The sequence below is a fragment of the Phialemonium atrogriseum genome (assembly GCF_030411735.1).
Source record: "Phialemonium atrogriseum strain 8032-3 unplaced genomic scaffold QBC33scaffold_12, whole genome shotgun sequence".
Classification (NCBI taxonomy): domain Eukaryota; kingdom Fungi; phylum Ascomycota; class Sordariomycetes; order Cephalothecales; family Cephalothecaceae; genus Phialemonium; species Phialemonium atrogriseum.
The window spans coordinates 5,323-31,124 of record NW_026848149.1 but is presented as its reverse complement, the minus strand read 5'-3'; the positions used below and the strand labels follow the sequence as shown (position 1 = coordinate 31,124).

At 56.6% G+C, this 25,802-nt stretch overlaps 7 protein-coding genes across 7 annotated transcripts in view; 5 read left to right on the top strand and 2 right to left on the bottom strand.

Annotated features, from left to right (window-relative positions):
- The first annotated feature begins 221 nt into the window (after nt 1-221).
- On the top strand, nt 222-3,951 carry QBC33DRAFT_62805 (uncharacterized protein). The gene is made up of 3 exons (XM_060432940.1): nt 222-1,065; nt 1,121-2,594; nt 2,665-3,951. The coding sequence occupies exons 1-3, from the start codon at nt 334-336 to the stop codon at nt 3,819-3,821; spliced, it is 3,363 nt and encodes a 1,120-aa protein (XP_060283486.1). The 5' UTR covers nt 222-333; the 3' UTR covers nt 3,822-3,951.
- Nucleotides 3,952-7,871: 3,920 nt separating this feature from the next.
- QBC33DRAFT_578127 (Piwi-domain-containing protein) lies at nt 7,872-11,067 on the top strand (the record flags this gene model as incomplete). The annotated part of the gene is made up of 6 exons (XM_060431035.1): nt 7,872-8,078; nt 8,129-8,251; nt 8,305-8,614; nt 8,682-8,960; nt 9,009-9,430; nt 9,493-11,067. The coding sequence occupies 6 exons, from the start codon at nt 7,872-7,874 to the stop codon at nt 11,065-11,067; spliced, it is 2,916 nt and encodes a 971-aa protein (XP_060283485.1).
- A 487-nt stretch (nt 11,068-11,554) lies between these two features.
- On the top strand, nt 11,555-14,653 carry QBC33DRAFT_451611 (lethal giant larvae like, C-terminal-domain-containing protein; the record flags this gene model as incomplete). Its single annotated transcript, XM_060424616.1, has 3 exons — nt 11,555-11,685; nt 11,762-13,857; nt 13,923-14,653. The coding sequence occupies 3 exons, from the start codon at nt 11,555-11,557 to the stop codon at nt 14,651-14,653; spliced, it is 2,958 nt and encodes a 985-aa protein (XP_060283484.1).
- Nucleotides 14,654-15,399: 746 nt separating this feature from the next.
- Nucleotides 15,400-18,484, top strand: QBC33DRAFT_62655 (glycosyl hydrolase family 3 N terminal domain-containing protein). The gene is made up of 4 exons (XM_060432938.1): nt 15,400-16,130; nt 16,219-16,355; nt 16,422-17,926; nt 18,021-18,484. The coding sequence occupies exons 1-4, from the start codon at nt 15,649-15,651 to the stop codon at nt 18,252-18,254; spliced, it is 2,358 nt and encodes a 785-aa protein (XP_060283483.1). The 5' UTR covers nt 15,400-15,648; the 3' UTR covers nt 18,255-18,484.
- QBC33DRAFT_62656 (Alpha/Beta hydrolase protein) lies at nt 18,485-19,866 on the bottom strand. Its single transcript, XM_060432939.1, has one exon. The coding sequence runs from the start codon at nt 19,639-19,641 to the stop codon at nt 18,715-18,717; it is 927 nt and encodes a 308-aa protein (XP_060283482.1). The 5' UTR covers nt 19,642-19,866; the 3' UTR covers nt 18,485-18,714.
- A 305-nt stretch (nt 19,867-20,171) lies between these two features.
- Nucleotides 20,172-21,940, bottom strand: QBC33DRAFT_586304 (WSC domain-containing protein; the record flags this gene model as incomplete). The annotated part of the gene is made up of 4 exons (XM_060431470.1): nt 20,172-21,002; nt 21,074-21,439; nt 21,490-21,604; nt 21,667-21,940. 4 exons carry the CDS (start codon nt 21,938-21,940, stop codon nt 20,255-20,257), a joined length of 1,503 nt encoding a protein of 500 aa, XP_060283481.1. The 3' UTR covers nt 20,172-20,254.
- Nucleotides 21,941-22,725: 785 nt separating this feature from the next.
- Nucleotides 22,726-25,802, top strand: part of QBC33DRAFT_558758 (LysM domain-containing protein) — a gene marked incomplete at both ends in the record, with an annotated part of 5,980 nt that continues 2,903 nt past the window's right edge. Inside the window, 3 exons of the mRNA XM_060429909.1 lie at nt 22,726-24,883; nt 24,969-25,034; nt 25,141-25,692. Of these exons, the coding sequence (XP_060283480.1) occupies nt 22,726-24,883; nt 24,969-25,034; nt 25,141-25,692 (2,776 nt within the window). The remainder of the gene's footprint in view (nt 24,884-24,968; nt 25,035-25,140; nt 25,693-25,802) is intronic.

The following is a 25,802-nucleotide window of genomic DNA, read 5'->3' as shown; positions in this document are numbered from 1 at the left end:
TTTCTTTCTTCTTCTTCTTCTTCTCCTCCCTAATATACGTATCTTCTCCCAGATCTTCGGCCAGTGATCGAATTCGGATTCAGTTTTGCGACGCCAACCTTGCCGCATGCCACCTTATTAGCAGTCTTTCCCATCATCTCCCACGGTCCCAACCCACATCTCCAATGCGTGGTTAACCCGTTTTCCGCATCGCAGAATCGTTCTCGCAGTCATCCTCCCTCATCTATTGCCGCCGACTTGATCCCAGAACCTTCCATCCCCTGTTGGCGACAATCACTATCGAACCTCACCTTTGCTCCCCAGACACGACCAGCCTCCTACTTACCACGCGCGATGGCGGACGAATACGATCCCGAAAACCAAGGAAATGCTTGGGAAGACGATGAAGGTTATGGTGTTGCAGATGACATTCAACAATCAGAAAATACACAGCATAGCGCCCATCAAGATCAAGCTTTATCTGTTGACCAAGCCCCTCGTGCTTCTGGTGATACCCCATCGAACGATGGCGCCTCAGATGTAGGCGACTATGACCCAGAGGCGGTCACGTCTAGCATGGACCATACTCCACAGATTGTTGAGCCGAAGGCTCCCCTCAAGCCTTTGCCCCAACCCGCGTCGAAGAAGCCCAAGACAGCCGGAGGCTTCCTAGTGGGAGACTCGGATTCTGAAGATGATGCACCTACACCTACATCCAATGGTCTTCCTGTCCCGGGTCCCAGCCCTCAGGCCAAACCCCGGGCCCGTTCACCATTGCAGCATTCCATGGCAGCGGAAGAGGCCGGGCACAGCACTCCTAACACAGCCTTCCCTCACCAGTCCAATGAGACTGCTCCTGCTCCCGGCAACGGACCCGGCGCCGGTCCCAGAGCTGCTGCCTCCACGTCGAGCCCCAAGTCAAAACCCCCTCATGACAAGATAGCCATCCTAGAGGGCCGAGTTCGCGAAGATCCTCGTGGTGCAATGGATTCTTGGATGGCACTCATTGCCGAATACCGTGCGCGGAACAAGGTTGATGAAGCAAGGGATGTGTACGAGCGCTTTTTGGCAGTCTTTCCGCAAGCAGTGAGTCGCGTGTCCCTATCTCGCCCAGTGTCCTGGATGCTAACCTGCCGCACAGGCCGATGTTTGGGCCGCTTATCTTGAGATGGAGCTGGGCATGAATAACTTTGTCGAGACCGAGCGTATCTTCAGCATGTGCCTCATGGGAACACAGAACGTGAACCTGTGGACTAAATACCTCGACTACATCCGCCGACGGAACGATCTGAACGATAGCACTGGACATGCCAGACAAGTTGTGGCCCAAGCGTACGAGTTCGTCATCGACAACATCGGGCTCGATAAGGACTCCGGGAGGATCTGGACCGAGTACATCCAGTTCATCAAGTTCGGTCCCGGCCAGGTTGGTGGGAGCAGTTGGCAAGATCAGCAGAAGATGGATCAGCTGCGCAAGGCGTACCAGCGAGCCATCTGCGTGCCGATCCAGAACGTCAACACTCTGTGGAAGGAGTACGACCAGTTTGAGATGGGCTTGAACAAGACCACGGGTCGCAAATTCTTGGCCGAGCGCTCGCCTGCGTACATGTCGGCCAAGAGCGCCAACACGGCGTTGGAAAACATCACCCGGGGACTGCAGCGGACCAATCTACCGCGCTTGCCGCCTGCTCCCGGATTCGACGGAGACCAGGAATACATGGAGCAAGTCGACATCTGGAAGAAATGGATCGCCTTTGAGAAGTCGGACCCGCTTGATATCAAGACCGATGAGCCTGAACTTCTCAAGAAACGCATCTTATATGCCTACAAGCAGGCCTTGATGGCCTTGCGATTCTGGCCCGAGATGTGGGTCGATGCTGCCGAGTGGGCGTTCGAGAACAACGTGGCTACGAACGGCACCGATGTCGGCTTGGACCTCCTCCGGCAAGGCATCGCGGCCAACCCCGAGAGTGTCCTGCTCGCCTTGAAGCACGCCGACCGCATCGAGATGACCTTCCCCGTAGAGGAGAATGACGAGGCCAAGACTGCAAGAGGCCGGGCCGTACGAGAACCGTACAACAAGGTTCTCGATACCTTGTACGATATGATCAAGAGTCTGAAGGAGCGGGAGAAGATCGAGATTACCAGGATCGAGGAGGCTGCAGGCCGAGAGGCGTCTGTCGCGCCCAGGGTCGACGATGACGACGACGACGATGATGATGATGGCGACGTTGGTGCGTCGGACAGAGCGGCGAGGGAGAGGGTGAAGGAGGAGCAGGTCAAGGCTGTGCAACAGGGCTTTGCCGCGCAAACGCAGCTTCTCTCCAGAACAATCTCTTTCGTCTGGATCGCACTGGCACGAGCAATGCGCCGAATCCAGGGCAAGGGGAAGCCCGGCACATCTCTTGGAGGGCTGCGGCAGGTATTCACGGATGCCCGCCAACGAGGCCGGCTGACGAGCGATGTCTATGTTGCAATCGCCCAGCTCGAGTGGACCGTGTATAAAGAACCCGCCGGCGCCAAGATCTTTGAGCGAGGCTCGAAGCTCTTCCCTGAAGACGAAAACTTCACCGTCGAGTACCTCAAGTTCCTTCATTCGCGGGACGACTTCACGAGTAAGTGCTGTGCCCTCCTGGTCCAGGGCGATTCGCTCCCTCAGGATTACAAGCTGATAACCGTGTCCAGACGCCCGCGTGGTATTCGAAACCTGTGTCAACAGGCTCACCCAGAAGCCCGAACTAGTCCACAAAGCAAAGCCGCTCTATGCCTATTTCCACAGGTACGAGTCTCGCTTTGGTGAGCTTACTCAGGTTGCCAAGCTCGAGAAGCGGATGGCGGAGCTCTTCCCCGAGGATCCAACGCTCTCCCACTTTAGTGCGCGCTTCTCGACAACCAAGTTTGATCCCATCGCTGCACGTGTCATCGTCTCGCCCGCCACGCAGCTGAGGCCGAAGTTCCCCGTCATGCCGTCAATCGAGCAACGGGCGGTCTCTGCTCAGGCCTCGCCACGGCCGCAGGCCCCGAGGGCACAGCACAACTCGCCACGTCCACAGCATCATCATCTCCAGGCTACCAACTCCCCCAAGAGACCCTTCCCCGGCGACGACTTTGAGGACCTGAACCCCCCTCGCAAGATGTTGCGAGGTGAAGAATTCCAGCGTGGCGCCTCGCCTCTGAAGGGCGCTGCTGGCCGTAGACTGGACCAGCAACGCCGCCAAGGTGTGACATCTCACAACACCGCAGCCCCCAGCATTCCGCGAGACATCACCTTCTTGCTCGGCCTGATTCCTGCGGCGAATACATACAACTCGCAGCGCTTCAGTGCTCGAGGAATGGTCAAGTTGCTGCAGGACACGACAATCCCGGATTATGCTACCTGGAAAAACCGAGACCAGGGCAGCCAGCGACACAATGCCCAACCCGGCTCCCACGCCCGCCATACATCATCCTCCGAGTATACCAATCAATACGGCTTCCAGAGCCGAGATTCGCCCAACCCTCAGGGCCGACCGATAAGCCCATACACGGGGGTCGGAGCGGACCGCGGTCGTTTGGCGGGCGCGACTGCTCCTTATCAGCAATCCTCACTGCGACCCAGCTCGAGCGGCGGAGCCTACGAGCACCCCCCAGCCGCGTACTCACAGCCCCCTCCTCTTCAACCACCACCCTCCTATGGACAAGGCGTACCACCACCCGCTCAGACACCCTACGACGGTGGGGCCTGGCCGCCTTACGGCGCGGCTCCCCCTCCAATGGCCCCTCAAGGCTATCCTCCCCCACCTACGAGCTATACCCAGGGTCCACCCCAAACCCAGCCACCGTATGGGCGGTATCCATACTAAACAAAATACAAAAGAAGGCCGGCTTTGCGGTGCACATGTGGCTGGCGATGGCGGGATCACCTGGATCACGCCACCCACGCCCGGAAACTTCACTCGCCGTTCTTGATTCACGCTGTACTAGCCTAGTCACACGTGCCATCTCGAGTTTCTATTTTCCCTGGTCGCTTTCAGGCTGTTACACCGAGGTACGACGTCATTTATTAGAACCCGGGGGTTTTCGCAGCTGGCGACCAAAACTGGCCCAACTTCCGGTTTTGCACCTAGAGGTGGCAGTCGCTCGTGTATGTAGGATAGAGGGAGGCCACTTGCAATTTTCTAGAACACTGGCCAGCGGGCCACTGAGGCGTTCCGGCTGGAGGCAAAGGATAAGCGCTGCATCGCCCCCTCTGCACGTTTGAGGATGGTCGGAACGGGTTACAATCCAGGCTGTTAATGTCACGCATCTGAGCTGAAGTAAAGAGCGAGGAAAGAAGAAGCGACATCTATCAGAAATTTGTCGTCCTTATTCTGGTAATGACACGCGGTGCATCGTATCCCTCCCCAGTCCCCGAACCTTAACATACTGATATGTAAGGCATGCATCCTGTTGTCCACTTGCCGTGATGTCCTAAATTGTTTGTCACGGATTGTTCTACGTGGTATTCTGTTTCACCCCTTTCCCCTAGTTTTGAGGCAGCGCTTCTAGGTATCCCGGGTCTGCTAGCGAGTTCTTCGCCCGCAGAACTTGGCTGATGATCCATCAGTCGTATGACCCTTCAGATGAGAGTTGGTCCAAGTTGCGATTGAAAAGGGGTAAAAGGGGGTGAGCCGTGCGCAGTCGGTCACGTGAGGTTCTTCGTTTGTTTGTAGCTCGTTCTCCAACGTCAGATGTATCGTTTGCAAACGACTACGGATCATTAAACTCTACTATAGAGTGGCACCGGGCTTTTATCTTCGAACTTTCCAGTGATTGATCGCCTTGATTGACCAGACCAGGTATTCTCCGCTTTACCTCATTTCGCCTTCTTTGTTTGTGTCTGCTTTCCCTAGGTCTGGGAGTTTCCCTCACTCTCACTCCTAGTACCTTCCCGCATACCTAAGGGGAGAAGCGACCTGGTTTGTCACTGGGAAGTGACGGGAGTGCATCACCAGCTACCTAACTAAGGTCGCTTTTATGTGCTCCAGGGGTGTGGCAGTGAGGATATGAGGGGATGGGACTGTGATCCCCTCGAAACCTTCCTGCATGCTTCCGTATGTTCCTACCTACTCTGGGTGGCATGGGACAGCACCCGGGTGTTTAGGTCCAGGTGAGCAGATAAGTAGGTAGGTAGGTAGGTAAGTTGGAGGGCCTTTGGGTGGCAGACTCAGAAATTGTAAGGAGAGTAGGTGCTTTGAGAACCATATTCCAGATCACGGACGGCAGGCAGGTTACGGAAGGATAGGTAGGTACCTCGGGGCTGATGATTGGTTTTGAGTGCCTTGGGTACCTAGATAGGTTCCTTCCTCTCTCGAGAACAGAGTGGGCGAGCCAGGCTGCTTTCCAACCCCCCTGCGGCAGGTTGAGTACCTAGGTACCAAGATACCTGGTAGTAGACAAAAGATAAAATAGGGAAGTACATACCCAGGTCTCTACCTACCTCTGCAGGCAAGTATCCGTCAACTTCCACAAACCTACAAGTTTACAGTACCTAGGTAACTTTCGCCTTGTCCACACTTGGGTACCAATACCTACCTTACTTCCTCTGAGTCTGGAAGGCACCTCGCCTCCGTTTGCTCACTACCCGTTTTGCCTGCCTCGATCTGAACGCATCCCTCTTTTCTCTGCCACTTTGAAGCCACCCTTCAGCACCCTTTCTCTTAGGTAGGAGGTAGGTACCTAGGCACCTCACCTTTTACCACCCTTTGAGCGGATAAATACCCACCCGCCTAGGTAACAGGGCTACCACCTCAAGGCCAGGACCCGGCAGCATTGTATCCGTTGAGATCCTTCCTTCCTTCCACATTTATTCCCCTACGTCGCCACAATAGGTAGGTACCTAGGTCCTTGACCCTTGCTCCCCACCCTCCCCTCTCCTCCATCTTCCCGGCTTTAACTCTATTCTCTCTTCCATCTTCCATCTTCACCACAACACACATTCTCTCTGCTTCGCCACTCTAACTTTAGGTAGGTAGGGGCCCGAGTATTTAGGTACCTCTATCCCTCCCATCCTTCATACTCCTCTCTTCCACTTATTCCATCCCACCCAGAGCCATTTCTCCCGAGGTAAGTGAGAGGTTGACGTCTCTGTACACCATCTCACCCTCCTCCCGTCCCTCATATCCATATCTTCACTTTGCCCCCCTCCATCCCGCCAGCAGGAACTCGGCCCCAGGTAGGTACCTAGCTAGGTAGACACCTAGTGTCAAGGAAGGCGCTCAAACACAGTCCTACCCTCCCGGTGCCTGCCCAGTTTTCTACTTTACTACCCAGCCTCACAGTGGAAAATCTTGGATGGAGCAAACACCACATAGCGTTTCCCTTGACACGCATTCACTCACGCACCTCCCCTGTCACCCTCCTTCTATTCGGCAGACAAACCTGCAATTCACCTGGCCCAAATCCAAATTTCGATTGTCCAGGAGACTTCCTCTACCCACAAATACTCCATCCATCGTCCTACCTCCCTAGGTACCCCATCATCCTCCCCCATAATCTTCAAGTCCTATCTCCCTACACTATCTACCCCGAGTCCCATATTGGGCACTTCTTTTGCCCTTCAACCACCGCCACCACCTTTCCCCCTCCGTCACTGGAAAAGTTCGGTCCTTTGACCCCGAATTACCTGGCACCCAGGTACCTAGGTAGCCAGGACTAATTTGGCCATATAGGTACACACGGTCTCCGAAGCAACCATACTCATTCTGGCCAACTCACTTCAACCCACTATTACCATACCCGTTCCCACCCTCCGTCTTCCCAAACTCTGGCCGGGAACGTAGGTACTGACCATCTACCTCACAAGCGAACTTAGTCCCCGGTCTACCTACCTACCTAACAGTTGGTTGACTATTTTGACGAGGTAGGCACCACCCCGATCCCTTCCTCCCCTGATTGTCACCAACCCTTCAACACCAAATAGCCTCTCCAACCGCCCGTTTTGAATCACCTATCCCCCACAACATCTATTTCCCGGTACTTCTCGCGTCCTCATTTATCCTACCCCATCCAACTACTTGTTCCCGTTCAGCTTCAGGCTTTCCTTGACATCTGCACCTAAGGGAAGACGACTAACACTTGCTTCCCGTCAGCAGTTTTCCTTCCAGCCATCTAGGGCTAACGCGAAGACGAGTACCTAGTCTTGGGCTCTCGTTTTGCAAGGTAGGTCGCGTCATCCACCTGACACTCACCCTGCCACTCCACCTCTCACTTCACGGATCACCATCCCACATCCCCCCAGCCTACTTGCTACTTCCCTGAAAATTTACTTGCACCCTTGTGTGTTCATTTTCCCATACACTCGGATACGTCAGCCATCAAAGTTTACTCCTCCCGCCACTTTTCTCCCGAAGTCCACGAGGTAGGAGGTCTCGCGCTGCGAGTTTCCCGTCGGATACTGCGAGGCATATAATAAATCACCCGACCTCTTCGTCTTTCACCATGAACCACCTTCTTTCTACCCCAGTCAACAGAGCAAGAGCCACCCAAATCCCGGTCACCCAAGACGCTGACCTTGGACATATTCTAGCATTTATCGCCACCGGCTTCAAAAGATCATCGAACCATACTGAATCTGACAGCCCGGGTAAGCACACTGGATTCCACTCACTTTCTTCTCTCACTCCTCAATTTATCTGGCTACTGTCTCCCACAGCATCCTTGGCAAGGATCTGCTTCTTCATTCCCCATCAACTTACTCTCGACACATCCTCAACCTTCGGTTCCTTGCAATTATCCAGTTACACGGAAGTCTAATTTGGGGGACAGAATTGACAAGCGCCAGAATGGACCTTTCTGACCAGAAGGGCCAGAACGACAAAAAGCACCCCGGAATTGATTCCGCCAAGAAGACCATCGACTCGGTCAATATGAACATGGACGGCCCATCTGACCAGGGCGGCTCACCGCGTCGCAACCCTCCTAGTGGCGCCTCCCAGTCTAGCCACTCTCGGGCTGGCTCTACGTCTGGCAATGCCCAGACGCGCGCCGCCCCGTTGGGTTATGACCCTGCTATTGACCCCTTGAAGCCCATCGAGGGCATCAACTCGCGACTCGACCTGCCCCCCGAGGCTTATGTCCGAGTAAGTATCGACATCATGTCGTGTCCGACTTCACTGACAAGGATCTTTAGGTTCAAGGCCGGACCCCCTTTGCGCGTCGACCTGGGTTCAACACCACGGGAAAGCCCATCAATGTTATGGTCAACCAATTTCGGGTTACCAGCATCGGAAATGCGGATGCATATCAGTTCGATGTGGGTTCTTTGATCATCCCAAGTGACTAGGTTGTCCGACTAACTCCTCCAAGGTCTCCGTCAGCCCGATCCCCCCCAGACCGCACATGATCTCGAAGATTTGGGATACCCCAAAAGTCCAGTCCATGCTGAAGACCCACCCCAAGCCGTGGATTCACGATGGCCGCAATCTCGCATGGTCTACCAACAAGGTAGAGGAGCTGCGCATTACAGTGAACATCGACGAGGAGAAGGGCAAGCCGGCGGACGAAAAGAACACCTACTACGTCATCATCCGTAACACTGGGACGATTCGTCTCCATGCGCTCCGATCGTACTTGGAGGGCAAGATGGACTGGGATAATTCCGTGTTGGAATGCATGAGTGAGTGGCCGGCCCCCCTCCGCCCCCCCTTCTTCTGCCACGGCAGGGCAAGTTGACACATATACAGACTTCCTCGATCATGTCCTTCGGCAGGGTCCATCGACTAAAATGCGCCTGATTAGACGCACTTTCTTTCCGCCAGACGCCAAGCGACAGGACCTGAACATGGCAACTGAGGTGATCAAGGGCATGTACGCCTCCATCCGCATGAATCAGTCCATCCAGCAAGGTGGCACCGGTCTCGGAATCAACGTCAGCGTTTCTAACTGCGCCTTCTGGCTCGCCCAGAACTTTGAGCAGCTGGTTCGCGAGTTCATCAGCTGCTATCATTCCAAGTGGGAGAACAGTAAGTCTTTCATGCTGCCTTGTTAAGATCCATGCTAACTGAGTTGAGTGCAATACAACCGACTCGTTGAGGAGCTCAAGCCCGTCATTACCACCAATGCATCTGGCAACGAAGTCTACTCGATGTCCGAGGCCTTCAAGGTCCTTCGTAAGCTTCACCGCATTAGGTTCCGCGTCTTTCACCGAGGTAAGACCAATGACGACAAGGAGTACGTCTTGAAGTCGTTTGCCTGGAGTCCCAGCTATGGCAGGGAGGGTGGCAATGCCAAAAATGTCGTATTCGACAAGAAGGAAGATGGCGGCATGACTCGGAAGATCTCGGTCTTCGATTATTTCCACGAGCGCTACAATATACGCCTGGAACAATGGCGCCTCCCTGTCATGGAGACGGCCCGCGGTGGATTCTTCCCAATGGAGGTCTGCACCATGCCCCGATATAATCGTTATCCCTTCAAGCTGGATCCTTGGCAGGTAAGTCGCTGGAAGCTTCTCCTCTAACTTTATCGCACAACTGACAAGCTTGCGTTTTCCAGACTTCTCAGATGATCAAGTTTGCAGTGCAGCGCCCGACGGAGCGCCGCCAGGACATCATGGCCAATGTTCAAGCCCTTGCTTGGAGCACGGACAAGTACCTCCAAGAGTTTGGGATCAAGGTCCAAACTGGCATGCCAGTAGTTCAGGCTAGACTGATCCCCAACCCTGAAGTCCAGTACGCCAATGGCAAGGTCAACCCAGGGACATCTGGACGCTGGGATCTTCGAGGGAAGAAATTCACTCTTCCCAACCCTCAGCCCCTGAAATCCTGGGCATTCGTCGCGGTCGACGAGTGCGTCGACAAGAAGACCCTTGACAACTTCGTCAAGGTGTTCGAGCAGACCTACAAGAACCATGGCGGCAAGATCGAAGTCAAGCCCCAGGTGTACATGGGGCCCCGAGGCAAGCAGCATCACGAGCTGGTGGAGCAAGTCTACAAGCAGACGGGTATTGCCAACAAGGCGACACCGCAAATCATCTTCTACGTACTGAAAGATCGCACTGCCTGGATTTATGACAGGCTGAAGAAGAATGCCGACTGCCGCTGGGCGTATCTCACGCAGATGATCCTGCTTGAGCACGTCCGCCGTGCTCAGCCACAGTACTGCTCCAACGTGTGCATGAAGGTCAACGCGAAGCTCGGAGGTCAGACGTCGCGTATCCCTGGCGCAGGTGCCGCCACAGCATTCTTCAAGGTGCCAACCATGATGATCGGGGTCGATGTCTCGCACGCGTCACCCGGCTCCGCCAGTGCCTCCATGGCGGCCATGTGTGTCTCGATGGATAAGGATGCAGCGACTTATGCTGCGGCCTGCGAGACAAATGGCCATCGAGTCGAGATCCTGACCCCCGCGAACACCCGGTCTATGCTGCCGAACATCATCAAGCTGTGGTGCCAGAAGAACGGCACGGCCCCGCAGCATGTGTTCTACTTCCGCGACGGTGTCTCGGAGGGCCAATTCGCCCACGTCATGGAGTACGAGGTAGAGGAGATACGCCGCGCCTTCAAGGAGGTGACCCAGAGCGTGCCCAAAATCACCGTCATTGTTGCGACCAAGCGGCATCATATCCGCTTCTTCCCTGAGAAGGGTGACAAGCATGGCAACCCCCTGCCTGGCACTATCGTTGAGCGAGAGGTCACTCATCCGTTCCACTACGACTTCTACCTCTGCTCGCACGTGGCCATCCAGGGCACTGCTCGTCCGGTCCATTATCACGTCATCCACGACGAGATCAAGATGAAGCAGGACGATCTACAGAAGATGATTTATCACCAGTGCTATCAATATGCTCGCTCGACGACTCCGGTGTCGCTGCACCCTGCGGTTTACTACGCCCATCTGGCTGGTGCCCGCGCGCGCTCTCACGAAAACGCCCCGACCAGCGATCAGGTTCCCGACTACGCCAAGCATTTTGTCACGGGCAAGGTCCCAGGGGCGTTGGCCAAGCATCCGGACTCCTCCACGAGCAAGCGGAGCGGCTCAGCTGAGGCGATGCCACTACTTCCGATGGGCGGTTCGGAAGCCCGCGAGGACTCCAAGCAGACCTTCAGGTCGACCATGTGGTACATCTGAAGGCCTCTCGGCTCTGGCCATTGCTTCCTGGTCGTCGTCGACCTGGAAGCTCTTGGCTTTCGGCATGGCCACCCTTTTTTTCACAGTCACTCTGACATACTGCAGGTGACTCGTCTACGATTTGGCTTTTGATGATGCGTTTGTGTGACTGGGTTCCTGCCACATTTCTTGCCTGGGATCTATGAGGAAGGATGGGCAACCGGCGCTCCTAAACAACTTTAGGTAGACACAGGACTCAGTTGCATGGAAAATACAAGGGAAAAGAGGTTTCCGTACGTGTCTTGAATTCAGTGACTCGCTAGCGACGTGACTTCGTTAAAGTAACCCCGCTAGATTGGACGCAGGTGATAAAGTGGGGGGGCTTTGGTTGGGTTTGGAAATTGTTAGTAGGACAACCTAAGCAGAGCCCCCACCAACAACACCATAAACCGAAGGCTCCCATCGCTTGCAATGACTCTCGCCTCAAGGCCAGGCCCAATCTATCACAATGGCTAGCTTTCTACGCGGGAAGCAGGCAGGCATGCAGAATGACCTGTCGGCTGGTATACTCCCTGGGAGCTTTTCGCCCGATGAACAATCGCGCTATGGCATCAACTCGCAGCTCAGGTTCGTTCAACAGTCCCGCATCTTCCTCTGCCCGTAGAAGTTCGGGATATCCGGAACGAAGAGCTGACCCAGTGCCTGACCCCAACAGCTGTCTCACCTACGAACCCGTCCAGTCTCTCCTTGCCGTCGGCACAAACGAAACGAAGTTTGGCCCTGGCAAGATATACGTCTTCGGGCAGAACCGCGTCCAGAAGTTCATCCAGCCCTCGCGTCCTGATTCTATCCGCCAGCTGCAGTTCGTCGCGAACCGCCTGGTCAGCCTCGACAGCAAGGGCGAATTGACGGTATGGGACCTCGACACGGCCGAGCGCGTTGCTGGGTTCGTGGCCGGAGGCGCCGTCACCTGCCTCTTGACAGATCCCATGTTGGATTGGGCTTTTCTGGGCATGGCGAGCGGGGACATCGTTGCCTATGACCTCGACAGGGAACGTGTGTCACCCTTCCGGATCCCGAACTTCTGGAGGAAAAAGGACCCCGAGGCCAGGTCCATCAGTCTAGTGGGCATGCAGCTTCATCCTCGAGATATCGGGAAGCTCTTGATCGCCTACTCGCATGGCGCCGTCATCTATTCGTTCAAGCAAAACCAGCCGGTAAAATTCCTCGAATATCAAGTGCCTCCAGGAGCCCGGGGAGGTAACTCGGAAGGCTTAGATACTCTACGGAAGCCGAGACTGTCGCACGCCGTCTGGCATCCAACCGGCACTTTTGTTCTCACTGCTCACAATGACGGGAGCCTCGTCTTCTGGGATCCAAAGGACGGAAGGGTCGTCATGGCAAGGTCGCTCTCTGAACTGAGAGTCGACCAGGTGACCCCGCAGCCAGGCCATCCAACCCTAGTCGAACCTTTTGTCAAGGTTGCCTGGTGTTGCAAGGAGAACCCCGATGATACCGGGCTTCTCATTGCCGGGGGCCATGCGGTGGATGCTCCTCAGAAGGGTCTAACCTTTCTTGAACTCGGCCAGACGCCCATATATGCGACGGCGTCGTGGGAAGTGCTCGCGAATCATTTCCAGGGAAAGCGCCGCCTCACCCTTCAAACCCCGCTTGGTGCCCAGGTAACTGACTTCTGCCTGGCTCCCCGCACAACCCCTCATTTTGCGGGCGCACAGGACCCTATTGCCATCTTCGCCATGCTTTCTTCGGGAGAAATGATCACCATGAGCTTCCCTTCCGGATACCCGATCAGCCCTACCAATCAGCTTCCCCCCTCCCTCTCCTTTGTTCACCCATTCGTCACCAAGGTTGCTGTTTCGACGCTAGATCGCGGCCGATGGCTTGGCATGATCGAGACCAGGAGCCAAGGAGAAAAGTTGCTCAAGGGAGGTGCGGAGGCAGTGAAGCCTCGCAGGAGATACGAGGGCCGCAACGTCATTCAAGTTGCGCATGCAGATAGCACCGTCCGCATATGGGACGTGGGGCACGCAGATGAGATAGAAAACCAGAATCAACTCCAGGTGGACATTGCGCGGGCTCTCAACAGATACGAGGACGTCGACATCACGGCCATGGATATGGCCGAGCTGACAGGCGAGTTCGCGGCTGGGACACGGTCCGGCGAAGTCGTCATCTACCGTTGGGGACCGAATAAGTACTACGGCCGGGACGGGCCCAAGCAGCTTGATCCTAATCCCGGCGGCCTCTCGGATATCAGCTCGCGCGCCGAACCATCACTGAAGGATGGCCTCCAACCGTTCGTCCTTTACGAGATGATGCAGGGACCGGTCAGCGTAATATCCGTCTCAGACGTTGGCTTCGTTGCTGTCGGTTCCGAGACGGGTTTCTTCAGCATTGTCGACCTCAGAGGGCCGGCTGTTATATACCAGGCATCCATGGCAGACTTTGCCAGGCGGGAGAAACGGACGTCTTTCCTGAAGAGCCACTCGAGTGCTTCTGCATCGAAGGAGTGGCCTGTCGTCATCGAGTTTGGAGTTATGACTCTCGAGGGGGACAGCTACTCCAGCATAGCTTGCTTCGTGGGCACAAACCAAGGCCGGATTGCTACCTTCAAACTCCTACCGTCCGCGCAAGGTTACAGTGTGAAACTCGCCGGAATCGCGCAGCTGAATGATAAGGTTGTCGCCATTTGCCCGATTGTCGCGGAGACAGGCTCTCCGGCTGCCGCTACTGGCCCAATCGTTGCTGGCCTTCGCAATGGCCAGCATGTCAACGGTATCCTCGTTGCCGGTGAGTACCCTCCCCGTCGTAGCCTGGATGGCACCCAGACCTCGCTAACTTAAGTCGGGTTCTAGTGACGCAGACCGAGGTCCGCATTTTCAAGCCTGCTGCGGCAAAAGGAGCCTCAAAGTCCTTCGACGACGTCTTCTGCGACGCAGCTGCCGTGACCGAGTTTGAGCTTCACGGCTTTGCCGTCGTCGGGGTCTTTGGCGACCGGACCGCTCGGGCCTATTCTCTACCAGGGCTGAAGGAGCTCGGCCGTGCTCCACTCCCCATGCTCGACGCTTCACGAACTACTGCTTCCATCGTGGCCCAAACGGGGGACATCTTCGGCTGGACGGGCCCGAGTGAGCTGGCCATCCTGCCTGTTTGGGGTGGCACAGGCAAAGGGTTGCAGACCCCCCAAGACACGATGATCAACCCCGAGCTGGCGGTACCGCCACGCCCGACAATCAGTAACTTCCAGTGGGTCAGCGGAACGCAGTACGTCAGCCCAACGGACCTCGACCTGCTTATTGGCGGCCCAGGCCGCCCACCTAGCAAGCGAATGATGGCTGCGGCTGCGGCCGAGCAACGACTAGCCCGGGGAGGGGCGGGCAGCTCCTCGGCCGGGGGAAGCCAGGAGGGCTGGGGAGACTACCTCACCAGACAGTTGAATGAGCGGACCGAAAAGCTGAACATCATGTCCGACAACATGGATAATCTCCAAGAGCAGAGCGCAGGCTGGGCCGATGATGTGAGCAAGTACGTCAATCGGCAGAAGAGGAATGTGCTGCTCGGTGGTATCACAGGGAAGTTTTTCTAGCCGGCATTCCTTTTCTTTTTTTCCCTCTCGAGCGCCACTGGTGGGTAGCCGGGGATATACCTAGGTAGGGAGACTTTTATGGGCTCGCACTCGTGAGTTAAGTAAACTCAGCCTGGTTTCAGAGATAGCCGCTACATCGAGCCTCTCTTTCCCTACCTACCTATGCAGAGGGCGACCGCCAGGTGCAAGTTGGTGACCGGAGCCCCGAGATGTGACGACCAGCGGGTAATGTATGCGCCTGAGGTGTTGTCGGGTATTATAGAGCAGTGCTGACATGCAGCTTTTTCTCCGTAGGGACGTGACGATTAATCGCTGATCAGCAGATAATATGGCTAAAGTGGCAATATGCCAGGTCGCAGATGTGGACAAGCCATCATACCCATACTACTACCCGCGGAAGCTGGTGGGACGCTGGCGATCAAGCCTTTCGATTGCCGTGAGGGTGTTAGTTTCCCGCGTGCCGCCATACTTTAGTATCCCTACAGATATATGGTGATGTGTATTTCCTGCGGGGATTTAGATTGAGACCAGGCGGTCCGACTCCTGTTCCTTGCTCTCGAATGCAGGTACTATTTCAATCAAAAGCTAGCACCTACTCGCAACTTCTCCTTTGTCCTGTCCCGTCCCCTCGCCTGTGCAAACCGCAAGATGGCCGAGTGATCCACGATCGCTCCCCTGACCTCCACCTCCGGACCTTGTTTAAGCAGCTCCTTCCTTGCTCAACCTCGCTAAGATGCGGGCGGCGCTCTTGCTCGGTGCACTGGCAACCGGGGCCGTCCTGGCGGCCGATACCCCATTTGCAGGCTTCCCATCCCCATGGGCTACAGGGGGCCCGGGTTGGGACGAGGCATATGCAAAGGCGAAGGCATTCGTCGGCAACCTGACCCTCGTCGAGAAGGTGAATCTTACCACCGGCACCGGGTGGGAGGCCGATGTCTGCGTGGGCATGACCGGCTCCGTGCCACGCCTCGGATTCCGGGGATTCTGCTTGCAGGATGGCCCACTGGGCGTCCGCTATAGTTTGTGAACCCTCTCTCCTGTGTCTCCCCCACCCATTCACCCGATTTGGAGAGATATCCGAAGAGGAAGGGGGTGCTCCGCTAACCCGGTACTACTGGGCAGCCGAGGGCAACTCGGCCTTTCCGGCAGGCATCAACGTTGCGGCGACGTTCAGCCGGGACCTCATGCGCCGGCGCGGAATTGCAATGGGAGAGGAGTTCCGCGGGAAGGGCATCGACGTTCAGCTAGGCCCGGTAGCCGGGCCCCTCGGGCGGGTTCCCGCTGGCGGAAGAAACTGGGAGGGGTTCAGCCCGGACCCGTACTTGACCGGCGTGGCTATCGCCGAGACCGTTGAGGGCATTCAGAGTCGTGGCGTCATTGCCTGCGCGAAGCACTATATCCTGAATGAGCAGGAGCATTACAGGACGTCCATCGACGTTCGGATCGACGACAGGACCATGCACGAGGTATACCTATGGTGAGTCTACCGCCTTGCTTCCACAACCAGTCTAGTGGCGGCCCGTGGACAATTGAAGGAGGAAGGAGGCTGACAAGGACGGGCCAAGGCCATTTGCAGACGCCGTGAGAGCCGGAGTGGGCTCAGTCATGTGCTCGTACAACAAGATCAACGGCTCGTGGAGTTGCGAGAATGAGTGGACCACGAACTACCTCCTCAAGAATGAGCTCAATTTCCAGGGGTTCGGTATGTTGGACCCCAGCGGTTGCCCCTTCAATAGCCCGGACGGGGAGCGTTAACCTCTGATCCAAGTCGTGTCCGATTGGGGTGGCCAACACACTGGGCCATTGTCTGCCCTTGCCGGACTAGACATGGCCATGCCTGGCGATGGCGGCCGACCTCCATATGGCTCGTTGTGGGGAGGCGCATTGACTGAGGCAGTTCTCAGCGGTTCGGTGCCCCAGTGGCGACTGGACGATATGGTCATCCGCATCATGGCCGCGCATTTCAAGGTGAACGCAGGCAACTTCTCCGAACGCCCGGAAATCAACTTTTCGGCTTGGACGAACGAGACTACCGGCCCCCTACACCCTTCTTCTAACCAGTCCTGGGCCGTGGTGAACAAGCGCGTCGATGTCCAGGGTGATCACGGGGAACTTATCCGCGAAATCGGCGCCAAGTCGATCGTCCTGCTGAAGAATATCCGCAACGCCCTTCCGCTCGCCCAACCCCTTAGCCTTGCCGTCATCGGCGAGGATGCCCAGGACACGCCAGGCGGGCCCAACGCCTGCCCCGAACGTGGCTGCGATAATGGCACCCTCGCCATGGGATGGGGATCCGGGACGGCCGAGTTCCCATACCTTGTCTCACCAGCCACTGCCCTGAAAATCCGGGCCGAGAGAGACGGTACAGCCTTTACCAATATATCCGGCAATGGAGACCTCGCTGCGGCGCAGGCAGCCGCGAGGAATGTCAGCACTGCCATTGTCTTTGCAAATGCCGATGCGGGCGAGAATTTTATCACACTGGCCGGTAATGCCGGCGACAGAAACAATCTAACCCTCTGGGGCGGTGGTGAGGAGTTGATACGTGCTGTTGCAGCCGTGAATAACAACACCATCGTCGTGTTACACACCGTGGGACCCGTAATCATCGAATTTGCACGGGAGCACCCCAATATCACTGCCTTGCTATGGGCCGGCCTGCCAGGACAAGAATCCGGCAACGCGCTGGTGGATGTCCTGTACGGGGAAGTCAACCCCCAGGGCCGGAGTCCATTCACCTGGGGGGAGAAGGCGGAGGATTGGGGTCCAATGGAGTTGCTGTACCAGGCCCCGGATCCAAGGGCTCCGAACCAGACCTTCTCGGAGGGCGTGTTTGTGGATTACAGATACTTCAACCACGCCGGCATTGGACCAAGCTATGAGTTTGGACTTGGTCTGAGTTACACATCGTTCCAGTATACCAACCTATCGATTGTGGCCCACGGAGAAACGGCTTATCAGGCGGCCAGAGGAGAGACGCAGCCGGCGCCGAAATTCGGGACAATCAATCCGGACCTTGCCGCAAATACACCTCCCGATGGATTCAAGAAGATATCCCCGTATATCTATCCTTGGTTGGATAGCGCCACCAGTGTGTTGGGTGGCAATGACACGTTGACCAGTCCCCCGGGGTCACTGAACGGCTCTGCCCAGCCACTTCTCCCAGCCAGCGGTGCACCGGGGGGCAACCCGGGTCTCTATGACGTGGTTTACACCATATCCACAGCTATCCAGAACACCGGGGAAGTTTTTGGCACTGAGATACCTCAATTGGTAGTCCACCCATTCTCATACTGACTCCGATGCAACTCTCGCGAGCTCGCTTTATCGGACAAGGCCGTCGTATTTTAACTAATTCATCATGCAGTATCTTCAACTTGGCGGCAAAGACAACCCGTTCGCAGTCCTTCGAGGGTTCGACGAAGTCCCCTTGGTGCCCGGCGAGGCGAAAACGGTTGTTTTCAACGTGACTAGGAGAGACATCAGCAACTGGAATACAGCAACTCAAGACTGGGAGATTAACAAGGAGGACAAGGTTATGTTTATTGGGAGCAGCTCGCGGCTACTCCATCTGAATTCCACCTTACCTCCTTTAGGCTAGGGGCTGGAGACGCTGGCATAGGTCAAGTCAAACAATTGCGTGTTTGACGCTTTAACCCTGACTTGGCGGAGTCGAGGGTATCCATAAGACAGTCAAGTGTACGGATCCGTAAATAGGCTCTACTTATACTAGGGAAACATGCTAGACACAGTAAAAAGGCTAGGATGTAAGGACGATCCGAAATGGAAAGTGCTAAATGCCCCAGCAGTCCAGGAACCGGGATACAGGGTGCCCAGTCGTCCTGGACTGTGGCATGCGGGCGTACGGGATGCGCCACGAAACACCGTGAAAGAGGACGCGGAGTTCGCGAACGATGAGCCTGAATCCGGAAATCTGGCACCGACAGTAGCCACGCCAGACTGGCGCGCTCTCTGGCTACTGGTAGCCATGCCCCTAACGTGTAATCAGATATAAACTCTCAGAAGGTCAATTCTGTCGTGATTAGTTCTCTTGGAAAATCTCAAGTCGTGAACAGCATCCTGGTCAATGCTGCCATAACCTCGTCGGACTTGCTGACAACCATGCTGATATGACCGTCGTCTTCTGAAACCCTCAATTCTGCTCCGTCGATCAATTCACTAGCCTTGCGGGCCATCGCAACCGGAATGTTCACGTCCAGGCCGCCGTGCCACAAAACCAGGCCGCCGGAGTCAACGGCAAGATCGTTCAGTTTGAACCCCCAGTCAGTCCCGAAGATGCCAGTTTCCTGGGCTGCGCCCCGGGATCCATCACACAACGCCTCCCGCTTGCTTTCGGTAATAGCTGTTCGAATACCCCTCTCGTTGTGCTCCCATACCGTTCGATCAATACCAGGCTTGTTCTTGAAGCTGTCGCTAAGCGTCTTCTCGAGCCTCTCAGGATGCTCTGTGTCTCGGGCTACACCACCCATTAAGAAGTCCGAAGCCTTCTCTACAACCCATGGAAACCAGGCGGCACAGCTAAACGCGAGTCGATTTTGAAGCATCATTCCTGCAAGTCCAAGATTGACTGGGTACATGCCTGCGACAATAGCGCCCCCAACACATCGAGATGTTGGGATCTGGTGCAGGCATGCCAGTACGTAGGGTCCGCCGCCTGAGAGCCCAAGCACGGCGAATCGGTCAACGTTCAGATGGTCGGCTAACGCTAGCAAGTCGGTGGGCCAGTCGAGCAGGCGCCGGTTGGGTTGGAAAGTTGAACGGCCCATACCGGGACGGTCCACGCCGACCAATCGAATATTGCTCTGGCGGGCCACCTGGTCGTATGCAGAGGCTTCCACTCGGCTAGCAGGCAATCCATGGTGATAAAAGACGGTTGCATTGGCATAAGCGTCTCCGTAGATCTCGTAACAGAGATGGCGACCGTCGAGCAAAACGAGAAAGTCTCGAGTTGATGTGACGCTAGTCATCTCCAAGGAGCAACACTTGTGACTATAGCTCAAGTTTTGTCCTAGCCTCTTACGCGGAAGTCTTAACTTTTGTAACAAGAGAAACGACGCCAGTTCCAACTGTATGGATAAAGGCAAAGAAGAGGTGGGAAACCAGATAGGCAGAAGGTGTGAATGTTTGTAGTAGAGCGTGTGTTGACGGAGAACCTGAAGTAAATATTGCCTCAGGCCATTAGGATGGAGGACTTGCGACTCCACAAATTCGACCTCGGGGTCCCTCCCCTTTCTAGCAACTGGAGGGCCTTAGGTCCGACACAAAAGCAGCTGTTTCAGCGGGTGGCTGACTTCATCTCACATGCCAAGAGACAGCGTCGTGGTAATACGGGCAGCTCCAATCCAAGGCGTTACTCCCTGCAATGCGATCTGTTTATCATGAACCAGTTCATGGGGCGGCTGGGTACTGCTTAATCATCAAGCTGTCGTGGGCGGGGTCAAAGAACATCCTCCCGTGAGCCGCTACTACATGCACGGCCACCCCCTTTCACCCCCTTTTCAGGTACTAAATAACCATAGACGGTTTCCTGACTACCTATAGAATGTCTGACGAAACAACAACACAGGTAGGTATCCCGACTTAGACGCCATAAACTGACAACCTATTTCCTGCACCACAGAATTCCAAATAATTTCCCGAGCACAGCATGTTGCAGTCGGACGCCGGGGCTATGACCGATCCGGCATTGAAACTATTCCCACAGTAACACTCTCTCCCATACTCGACACCAAAGTAAGTATATCCCTCGCAGTAATAGGAACAGAACTCCAGCGACATGGAGACGTCGAGATCTATGGTATCCGCACTCAGAGCACGCGCGTCCGTCGCCTCGGTCATGCAGCCATACCACGGATGGCCATTCACCTCGGCGGGCTGTGACGGCTGCTCGTCCGGCGGCTGCGTGCTCGAACTGTACAGCACGAGGTGTCCGCCCGAGCCGCAGTACTCGCCGGGATTGCCCGGGCACACAAAGCCGCAGTTGTCGACGTTGAGATCCTCTTGGGCTGCGCCGATGTCCAGCTGGAACCCATACCAGCACTCCGTGCCGTACTCGATGCCGGCCCATGCGTACGTCGACGCCTTGTCGAGGCACTTCTCAACCGTCATCTCCTCGTCGAAATAGAGATTGGCCAGAGCGCGCTTGCCCTCCGGTTCGCGGTAGCACCCCGCGAGCGTGAAGGGCCCGTAGCTTGGCACGAACATGGGGTCGCCGGTGGCCGTGGGGGTGGATCCCGGTGAGGTTGGACTGGTCGGGTCGTCTGTCGGCGTGGGCGTAGGGGTAGCCGAGGTCTTAGTCACCCCATCGCACATGCCAAAATTCGGCTGGCTGTGGCGACGCAGTAAGTATTTTGTCTTTCTAATAAAAACTCAGCGCTTCCCTGTGAGGGGGGAACTCACCAGCCCGTTCCACAGTCGCTTTGCCGAGAGCCACACACGCCGTCCTCGTTGCAGCAATTACCGAAGACAACATCACATGTATAGCCCATAGCGCCACCGCATGACCCATCAGGAGTGGTGCCTGTCTGCCACGGAATTTCGGTAGGCATGGTTGGCGTGGCCGGGTTCGTGCAGGCCCCGGATTCACAATTGCTGGGACCGCAGAAGTCCGGCCCCGTGCCGCACACGCCGTCGATCGAACAGCAGTCTCCCCACTTACCTCCGCACTTGAGGCCGCCATTGTCGGGACCACAGTTGCCGTCGAGGCTGTACCCTGTACCTCCCAGGCACAGGCCAGAGTAGCATGTTCCCGGGGCACAGTCGTCGCTACGTGGAGGTGGTTAGTACATGTGAGAACGCTGGTTGAATCCTCTTACCTCGTGTCACCGCACTGCCAGGTTTCTGAGTTACAGCAGGGCGTGGCATCCGGACAGGCGATATCACCGTGGCTTGGCCCGCACGATCCGTCGGTCGACACCAGCGGCTCCGCATCTGCCGTGGCCTTTCTTTAGCATGGCAATGTTTGTTTGGTTTTTGGGCAGGAAAGAACTGACATCCTCTCACACAGTAGTCTGTGTTTGGCTGGATTGTTTCACAGTCCCTGTCCATGGTGGGGTTGAGGAAGAAGAAGTCCTCGACGGTCTCTTCGTACTTTAGCGCGAGCTGGGTGCATGTGTAGTAGTTTACCTCGGCCGGAGACGTTGCCCAGTACCGACAGACGATGTCGTCGACATCACGCTTCCATTGATGCGGCTGGCAGTCATCGGACTTCACGCCCGGTAGGAAGGGCCTAGCCAGGAGAAAGAGAAGGAAGCGCCAGGACTGCATCGTGTGTTTCTGTGTTGCTACGAACATGCAAAATCATTTGGACGGCCGTAGGATCTTGGGTAATATGCAGCGCATGCCCGGGAGGATTCAACAAGCCGAGACAAGCGCCGACTCACTCGACAGGGAAGATTGCAACCCCCCCCCCCCTTTCCTTGCAGCAATGGCTCAGTCTTATGACCACATCTCGGGTCTTTACGGGGAACTTGACGAGACTATTGACCATGATGCGGTGGTAGACATGGCAACTATTGATCATGATGCGGTGACAGACATGGTACAATTACATGAGGAGATTGATAGCCTAAAGTGGTCACTGCTATACATAGTATAAGAAATGGTACCGCCAAGGAATCCTAACCCGTTTGAAGGGGGAGCACAGAGCCTCCTGGAGCTCGTTTGACCTAAGTTGACAATGTCCCCGGACCGGCCCGTCAGGGATATGCGGTAACCAGTCCAATCAAACGTCCTCCACCCCTGGCCAGCGTCGTTGAATGTGATATCCGCCACTGGTGGTTGCGAACTCCAGGGTCGCAATATTGAGTCTTGGCGATAATGTATGTGCCGTTCATCCGCCTGTGTGAAATCATTCGACGCTTCTCAGGGTCTGGTGCCAGCCCGCCAGATAGCAGGTGTTGAGGTCTGGACGCAGATGATATGAATAGACGGATAGGGAGCATCATGTATGTGTCCACGCAATAGAAGCCATCCGGAGCTCTGCAGCAGCTCTCCTATAGTCCGAACACCTTTTCTTCCCTTGTGTCCATTGTTGGCCAAGCAAGTTCACGATGGCGGGAGGCTTCCGCCTCCTCTCGTTTCTCCTCGTCATCGTCTCATACCTAGCCCTTCTTCCTCAATCCGGCCATGCCCAGTTCATTCAGAGCTGGCAAAGGCAGACGGTCAACCAAATGACGATGTTCTTCTGGAGACCGACGACGAGCAGCCCGCTGAAGGAGGTGATTAATCCCCAGGCCGGCACCTTCCTCGAGTATAATTGCTTTTACATGCCGGCTATCTGCCAGAATGCCCGGAACTATATCAACTCGGCGGTCGGCAAAGCCCGGACATTCCAAACCATCTTCTCATATGATTTTGACTCGACCCGCGGCAAGAAACGGCGCAGAAGGGCATGCCCGTCGGGCAGGCAGGGATGGAAATCGCACCATGCGTGCCCGGAGCCGAACCAGCCCAAGGCATGGCGGAGCGACGGCCAGTGGCCCGAGACCAAGCTCGAGGCCAACCCCCTCAACGCCAACTTCCGCGAGGTCAGCGGGTACACAGATAACACCGGGCAGTACCAACGGTCGGGGTTGCAGTACAGCTGCGACGAGTTCCCGCCTGCCCAATGGGTCGAGGGTGGCGTCGGTACACCAGGCCAGAGCGTCCAACCCGAGGGCGACGGTGCAGCATCCCAGACGATATGTGCTGCCATACGCATCTGTATCAAGGGCCAGGGTACGGCCAGCGAGCAGAACTGGCAGGGCGCTCTTCACTCCAGGCTATCCCACTTGCTGGTCCAGCAATTCACGAATTCCAGAAACACGGCCCCTGTCAGTGGTGACGCTGCCATGTTCGGTATCCGCTTGGTCAACGACCCCAATAACGGCATAGCCGGGCGCGTCACCTATTTCGGCCCCAATGGTGCAATAGTGGGTCCTGAGCAGGCCCTGTTTCGACGCGACGGCTCCAACGGAGACCTTGACTACCTCCACTGGCTGAATACGGTGCGTCTGGACGAGCTCGAGGGTCTCCACGAGGACGTGGTCTACGCCAATGCAACGCTTCCCGACGATGAATTTGAATTCATGGACGAGGACGATGACGACGACCAGACCCTCGATGCCGCGGACGCTTTCGGATCGCATCTTCGGGCAGCGGGCAACGCCTCGTCGCTCTACTCCGCAGCCCCTGCAGCCTCTGAGCCTGCGCTCGCCGCTGCATCTACCCCGCCCCCAGTCCAGTTCTGGAACGCAGGCGGTCTGAAGAAGGTGGTACGGCGCAACTCGACCGAACCCATCGGCGGCGACGGCGACGGGCCCCTGCTGAAGAACGCCACGCAGGCCGACATCGAGCGCGCGCGCAAGCTCGTGGCCGGCGCCATCGTCCAGATGGCCAAGCATAACAAAGCGCGCATCGAAAACCCGGCTCGCAATCAGTACAAGCTTGCGCCTGGGACCAGTTTCGGCGGGTCCAGGAGCGCGAAGCAGAAGTTTGCTCGCCCGGCCGCGGGCTCGGATGACCCGGCTCCGCCGCCGCTGTTCGATGTCACGGCCGAGATCGCAGCGGCAGCAGCCCTCGTGGCCGAAGCTGACGCGGCGGGTGTCGGGTCCGGGCTCTCGAATCTGACGCGGCGAGCCTTGCCGCACCCCATCCGGAAGCGTGGCACGTTCTGGATGGAGGGCATCACGCGGCGGGGAACGGTGCCTTGGGGTGGCGACCCAAGCTACAAGGTGTTCCGCAACGTGCGCGACTATGGTGCCGCGGGAGACGGCGTGAGGGACGACACGGCCGCGATCCGAGGGGCCATGATGGACGGCAGCCGATGCGGCGAGAACTGCAACGGCGCGACGGTCAATAACGCGGTCGTGTACTTCCCGCCAGGCACGTACCTCGTGTCGGGGACGATCCAGGTGGTTTACGGCACGCAGATGATTGGCGATGCCAATGACCGACCGACCATCCTGGCGGCCGCTAGCTTTGTCGGACTCGGCGTGCTCTCAACAGACGAGTATGTTCCCGGGGGCGGCATTGGGGCCGATGGTAAGGATATGGAGTGGTACATCAACACGGCGAGCTTCTATCGCCAGATTCGCAACTTCAAGATTGACGTAACGCGCACGGCGCCGAACGCACAGGTATGCGGCATTCACTACCAGATTGCGCAGGCCACGAGTCTGCAGTTTGTCGAGATCGTGGCCCAAACTGGGACGACGCAGCAGGGGATGTGTAAGTGGTTCACACCCCCGCCCCGCCCCGTGTAATCATGCGCAAAGAATGAGTACCCATGCTGACAACCCATTGTAACCGATAGTCTCTGAGAATGGTAGTGGCGGTGTCATGGCTGATGTGACCTTCACGGGGGGCAAGTTTGGGTTCTGTAAGTCGCAGCGGCCCCCCCCCCCCCCCTTTTTTTTCCCCCAAGATATTTGGCATGACTCTGTGATGGCTGACCTCTGCTTTTCTCCATTTCCCTCCCCTTCCAGACGGTGGAAACCAGCAATTTACAGCTCAGCGCCTGACCTTTAACGGCTGCGAGACGGCCGTCCACATCAACTGGGACTGGGGCTGGGTGTGGAAGTCCATCACCGTGACCGACGCTCAGACGGGCTTCAACTTGCTCAACGACGGCGGTGACGGCAACATCGGTTCATGCTCGTTCCTGGACTCCCAGTTCACCAATGTCGGCACGGCCATCCAAATCGCACCCCCATCGTCAACGCCCGGGTCCGGTACAACGGGGCTCATCCTGGAGAACGTCGGCCTCAGTGGCGTCACCAAGGCAGTCGCCGACAGCAGTGGCAACACGCTCTTGTTTGGCGTTGCCCATGTCGAGGCCTGGGCTATTGGTCCTGTGCATGACGGCTCTGGCCGAACCTTTGCCATGGGCCGTGATGTCACGCCGTACCCGCGTGTTGAGGCTCTGCTTGACACGAGGAATGGACTTGCGAATGCGCCGTACTTTGAGCGGCCGAAGCCGCAGTACGAGGGCAATTCGGTGTCGGATTTTGTGTCGCTTAAGGCGTCGGGGGCAATGGGTTCGTTGATCCAGTCTTTATTTATTTATTGGGGGGGGGGGGGGGGGGGGGGGGGGGGGGGGGGGGGGGGGGGGGGGGGGGGGGGGGGGGGGGGGGGGGGGGGGGCGGGG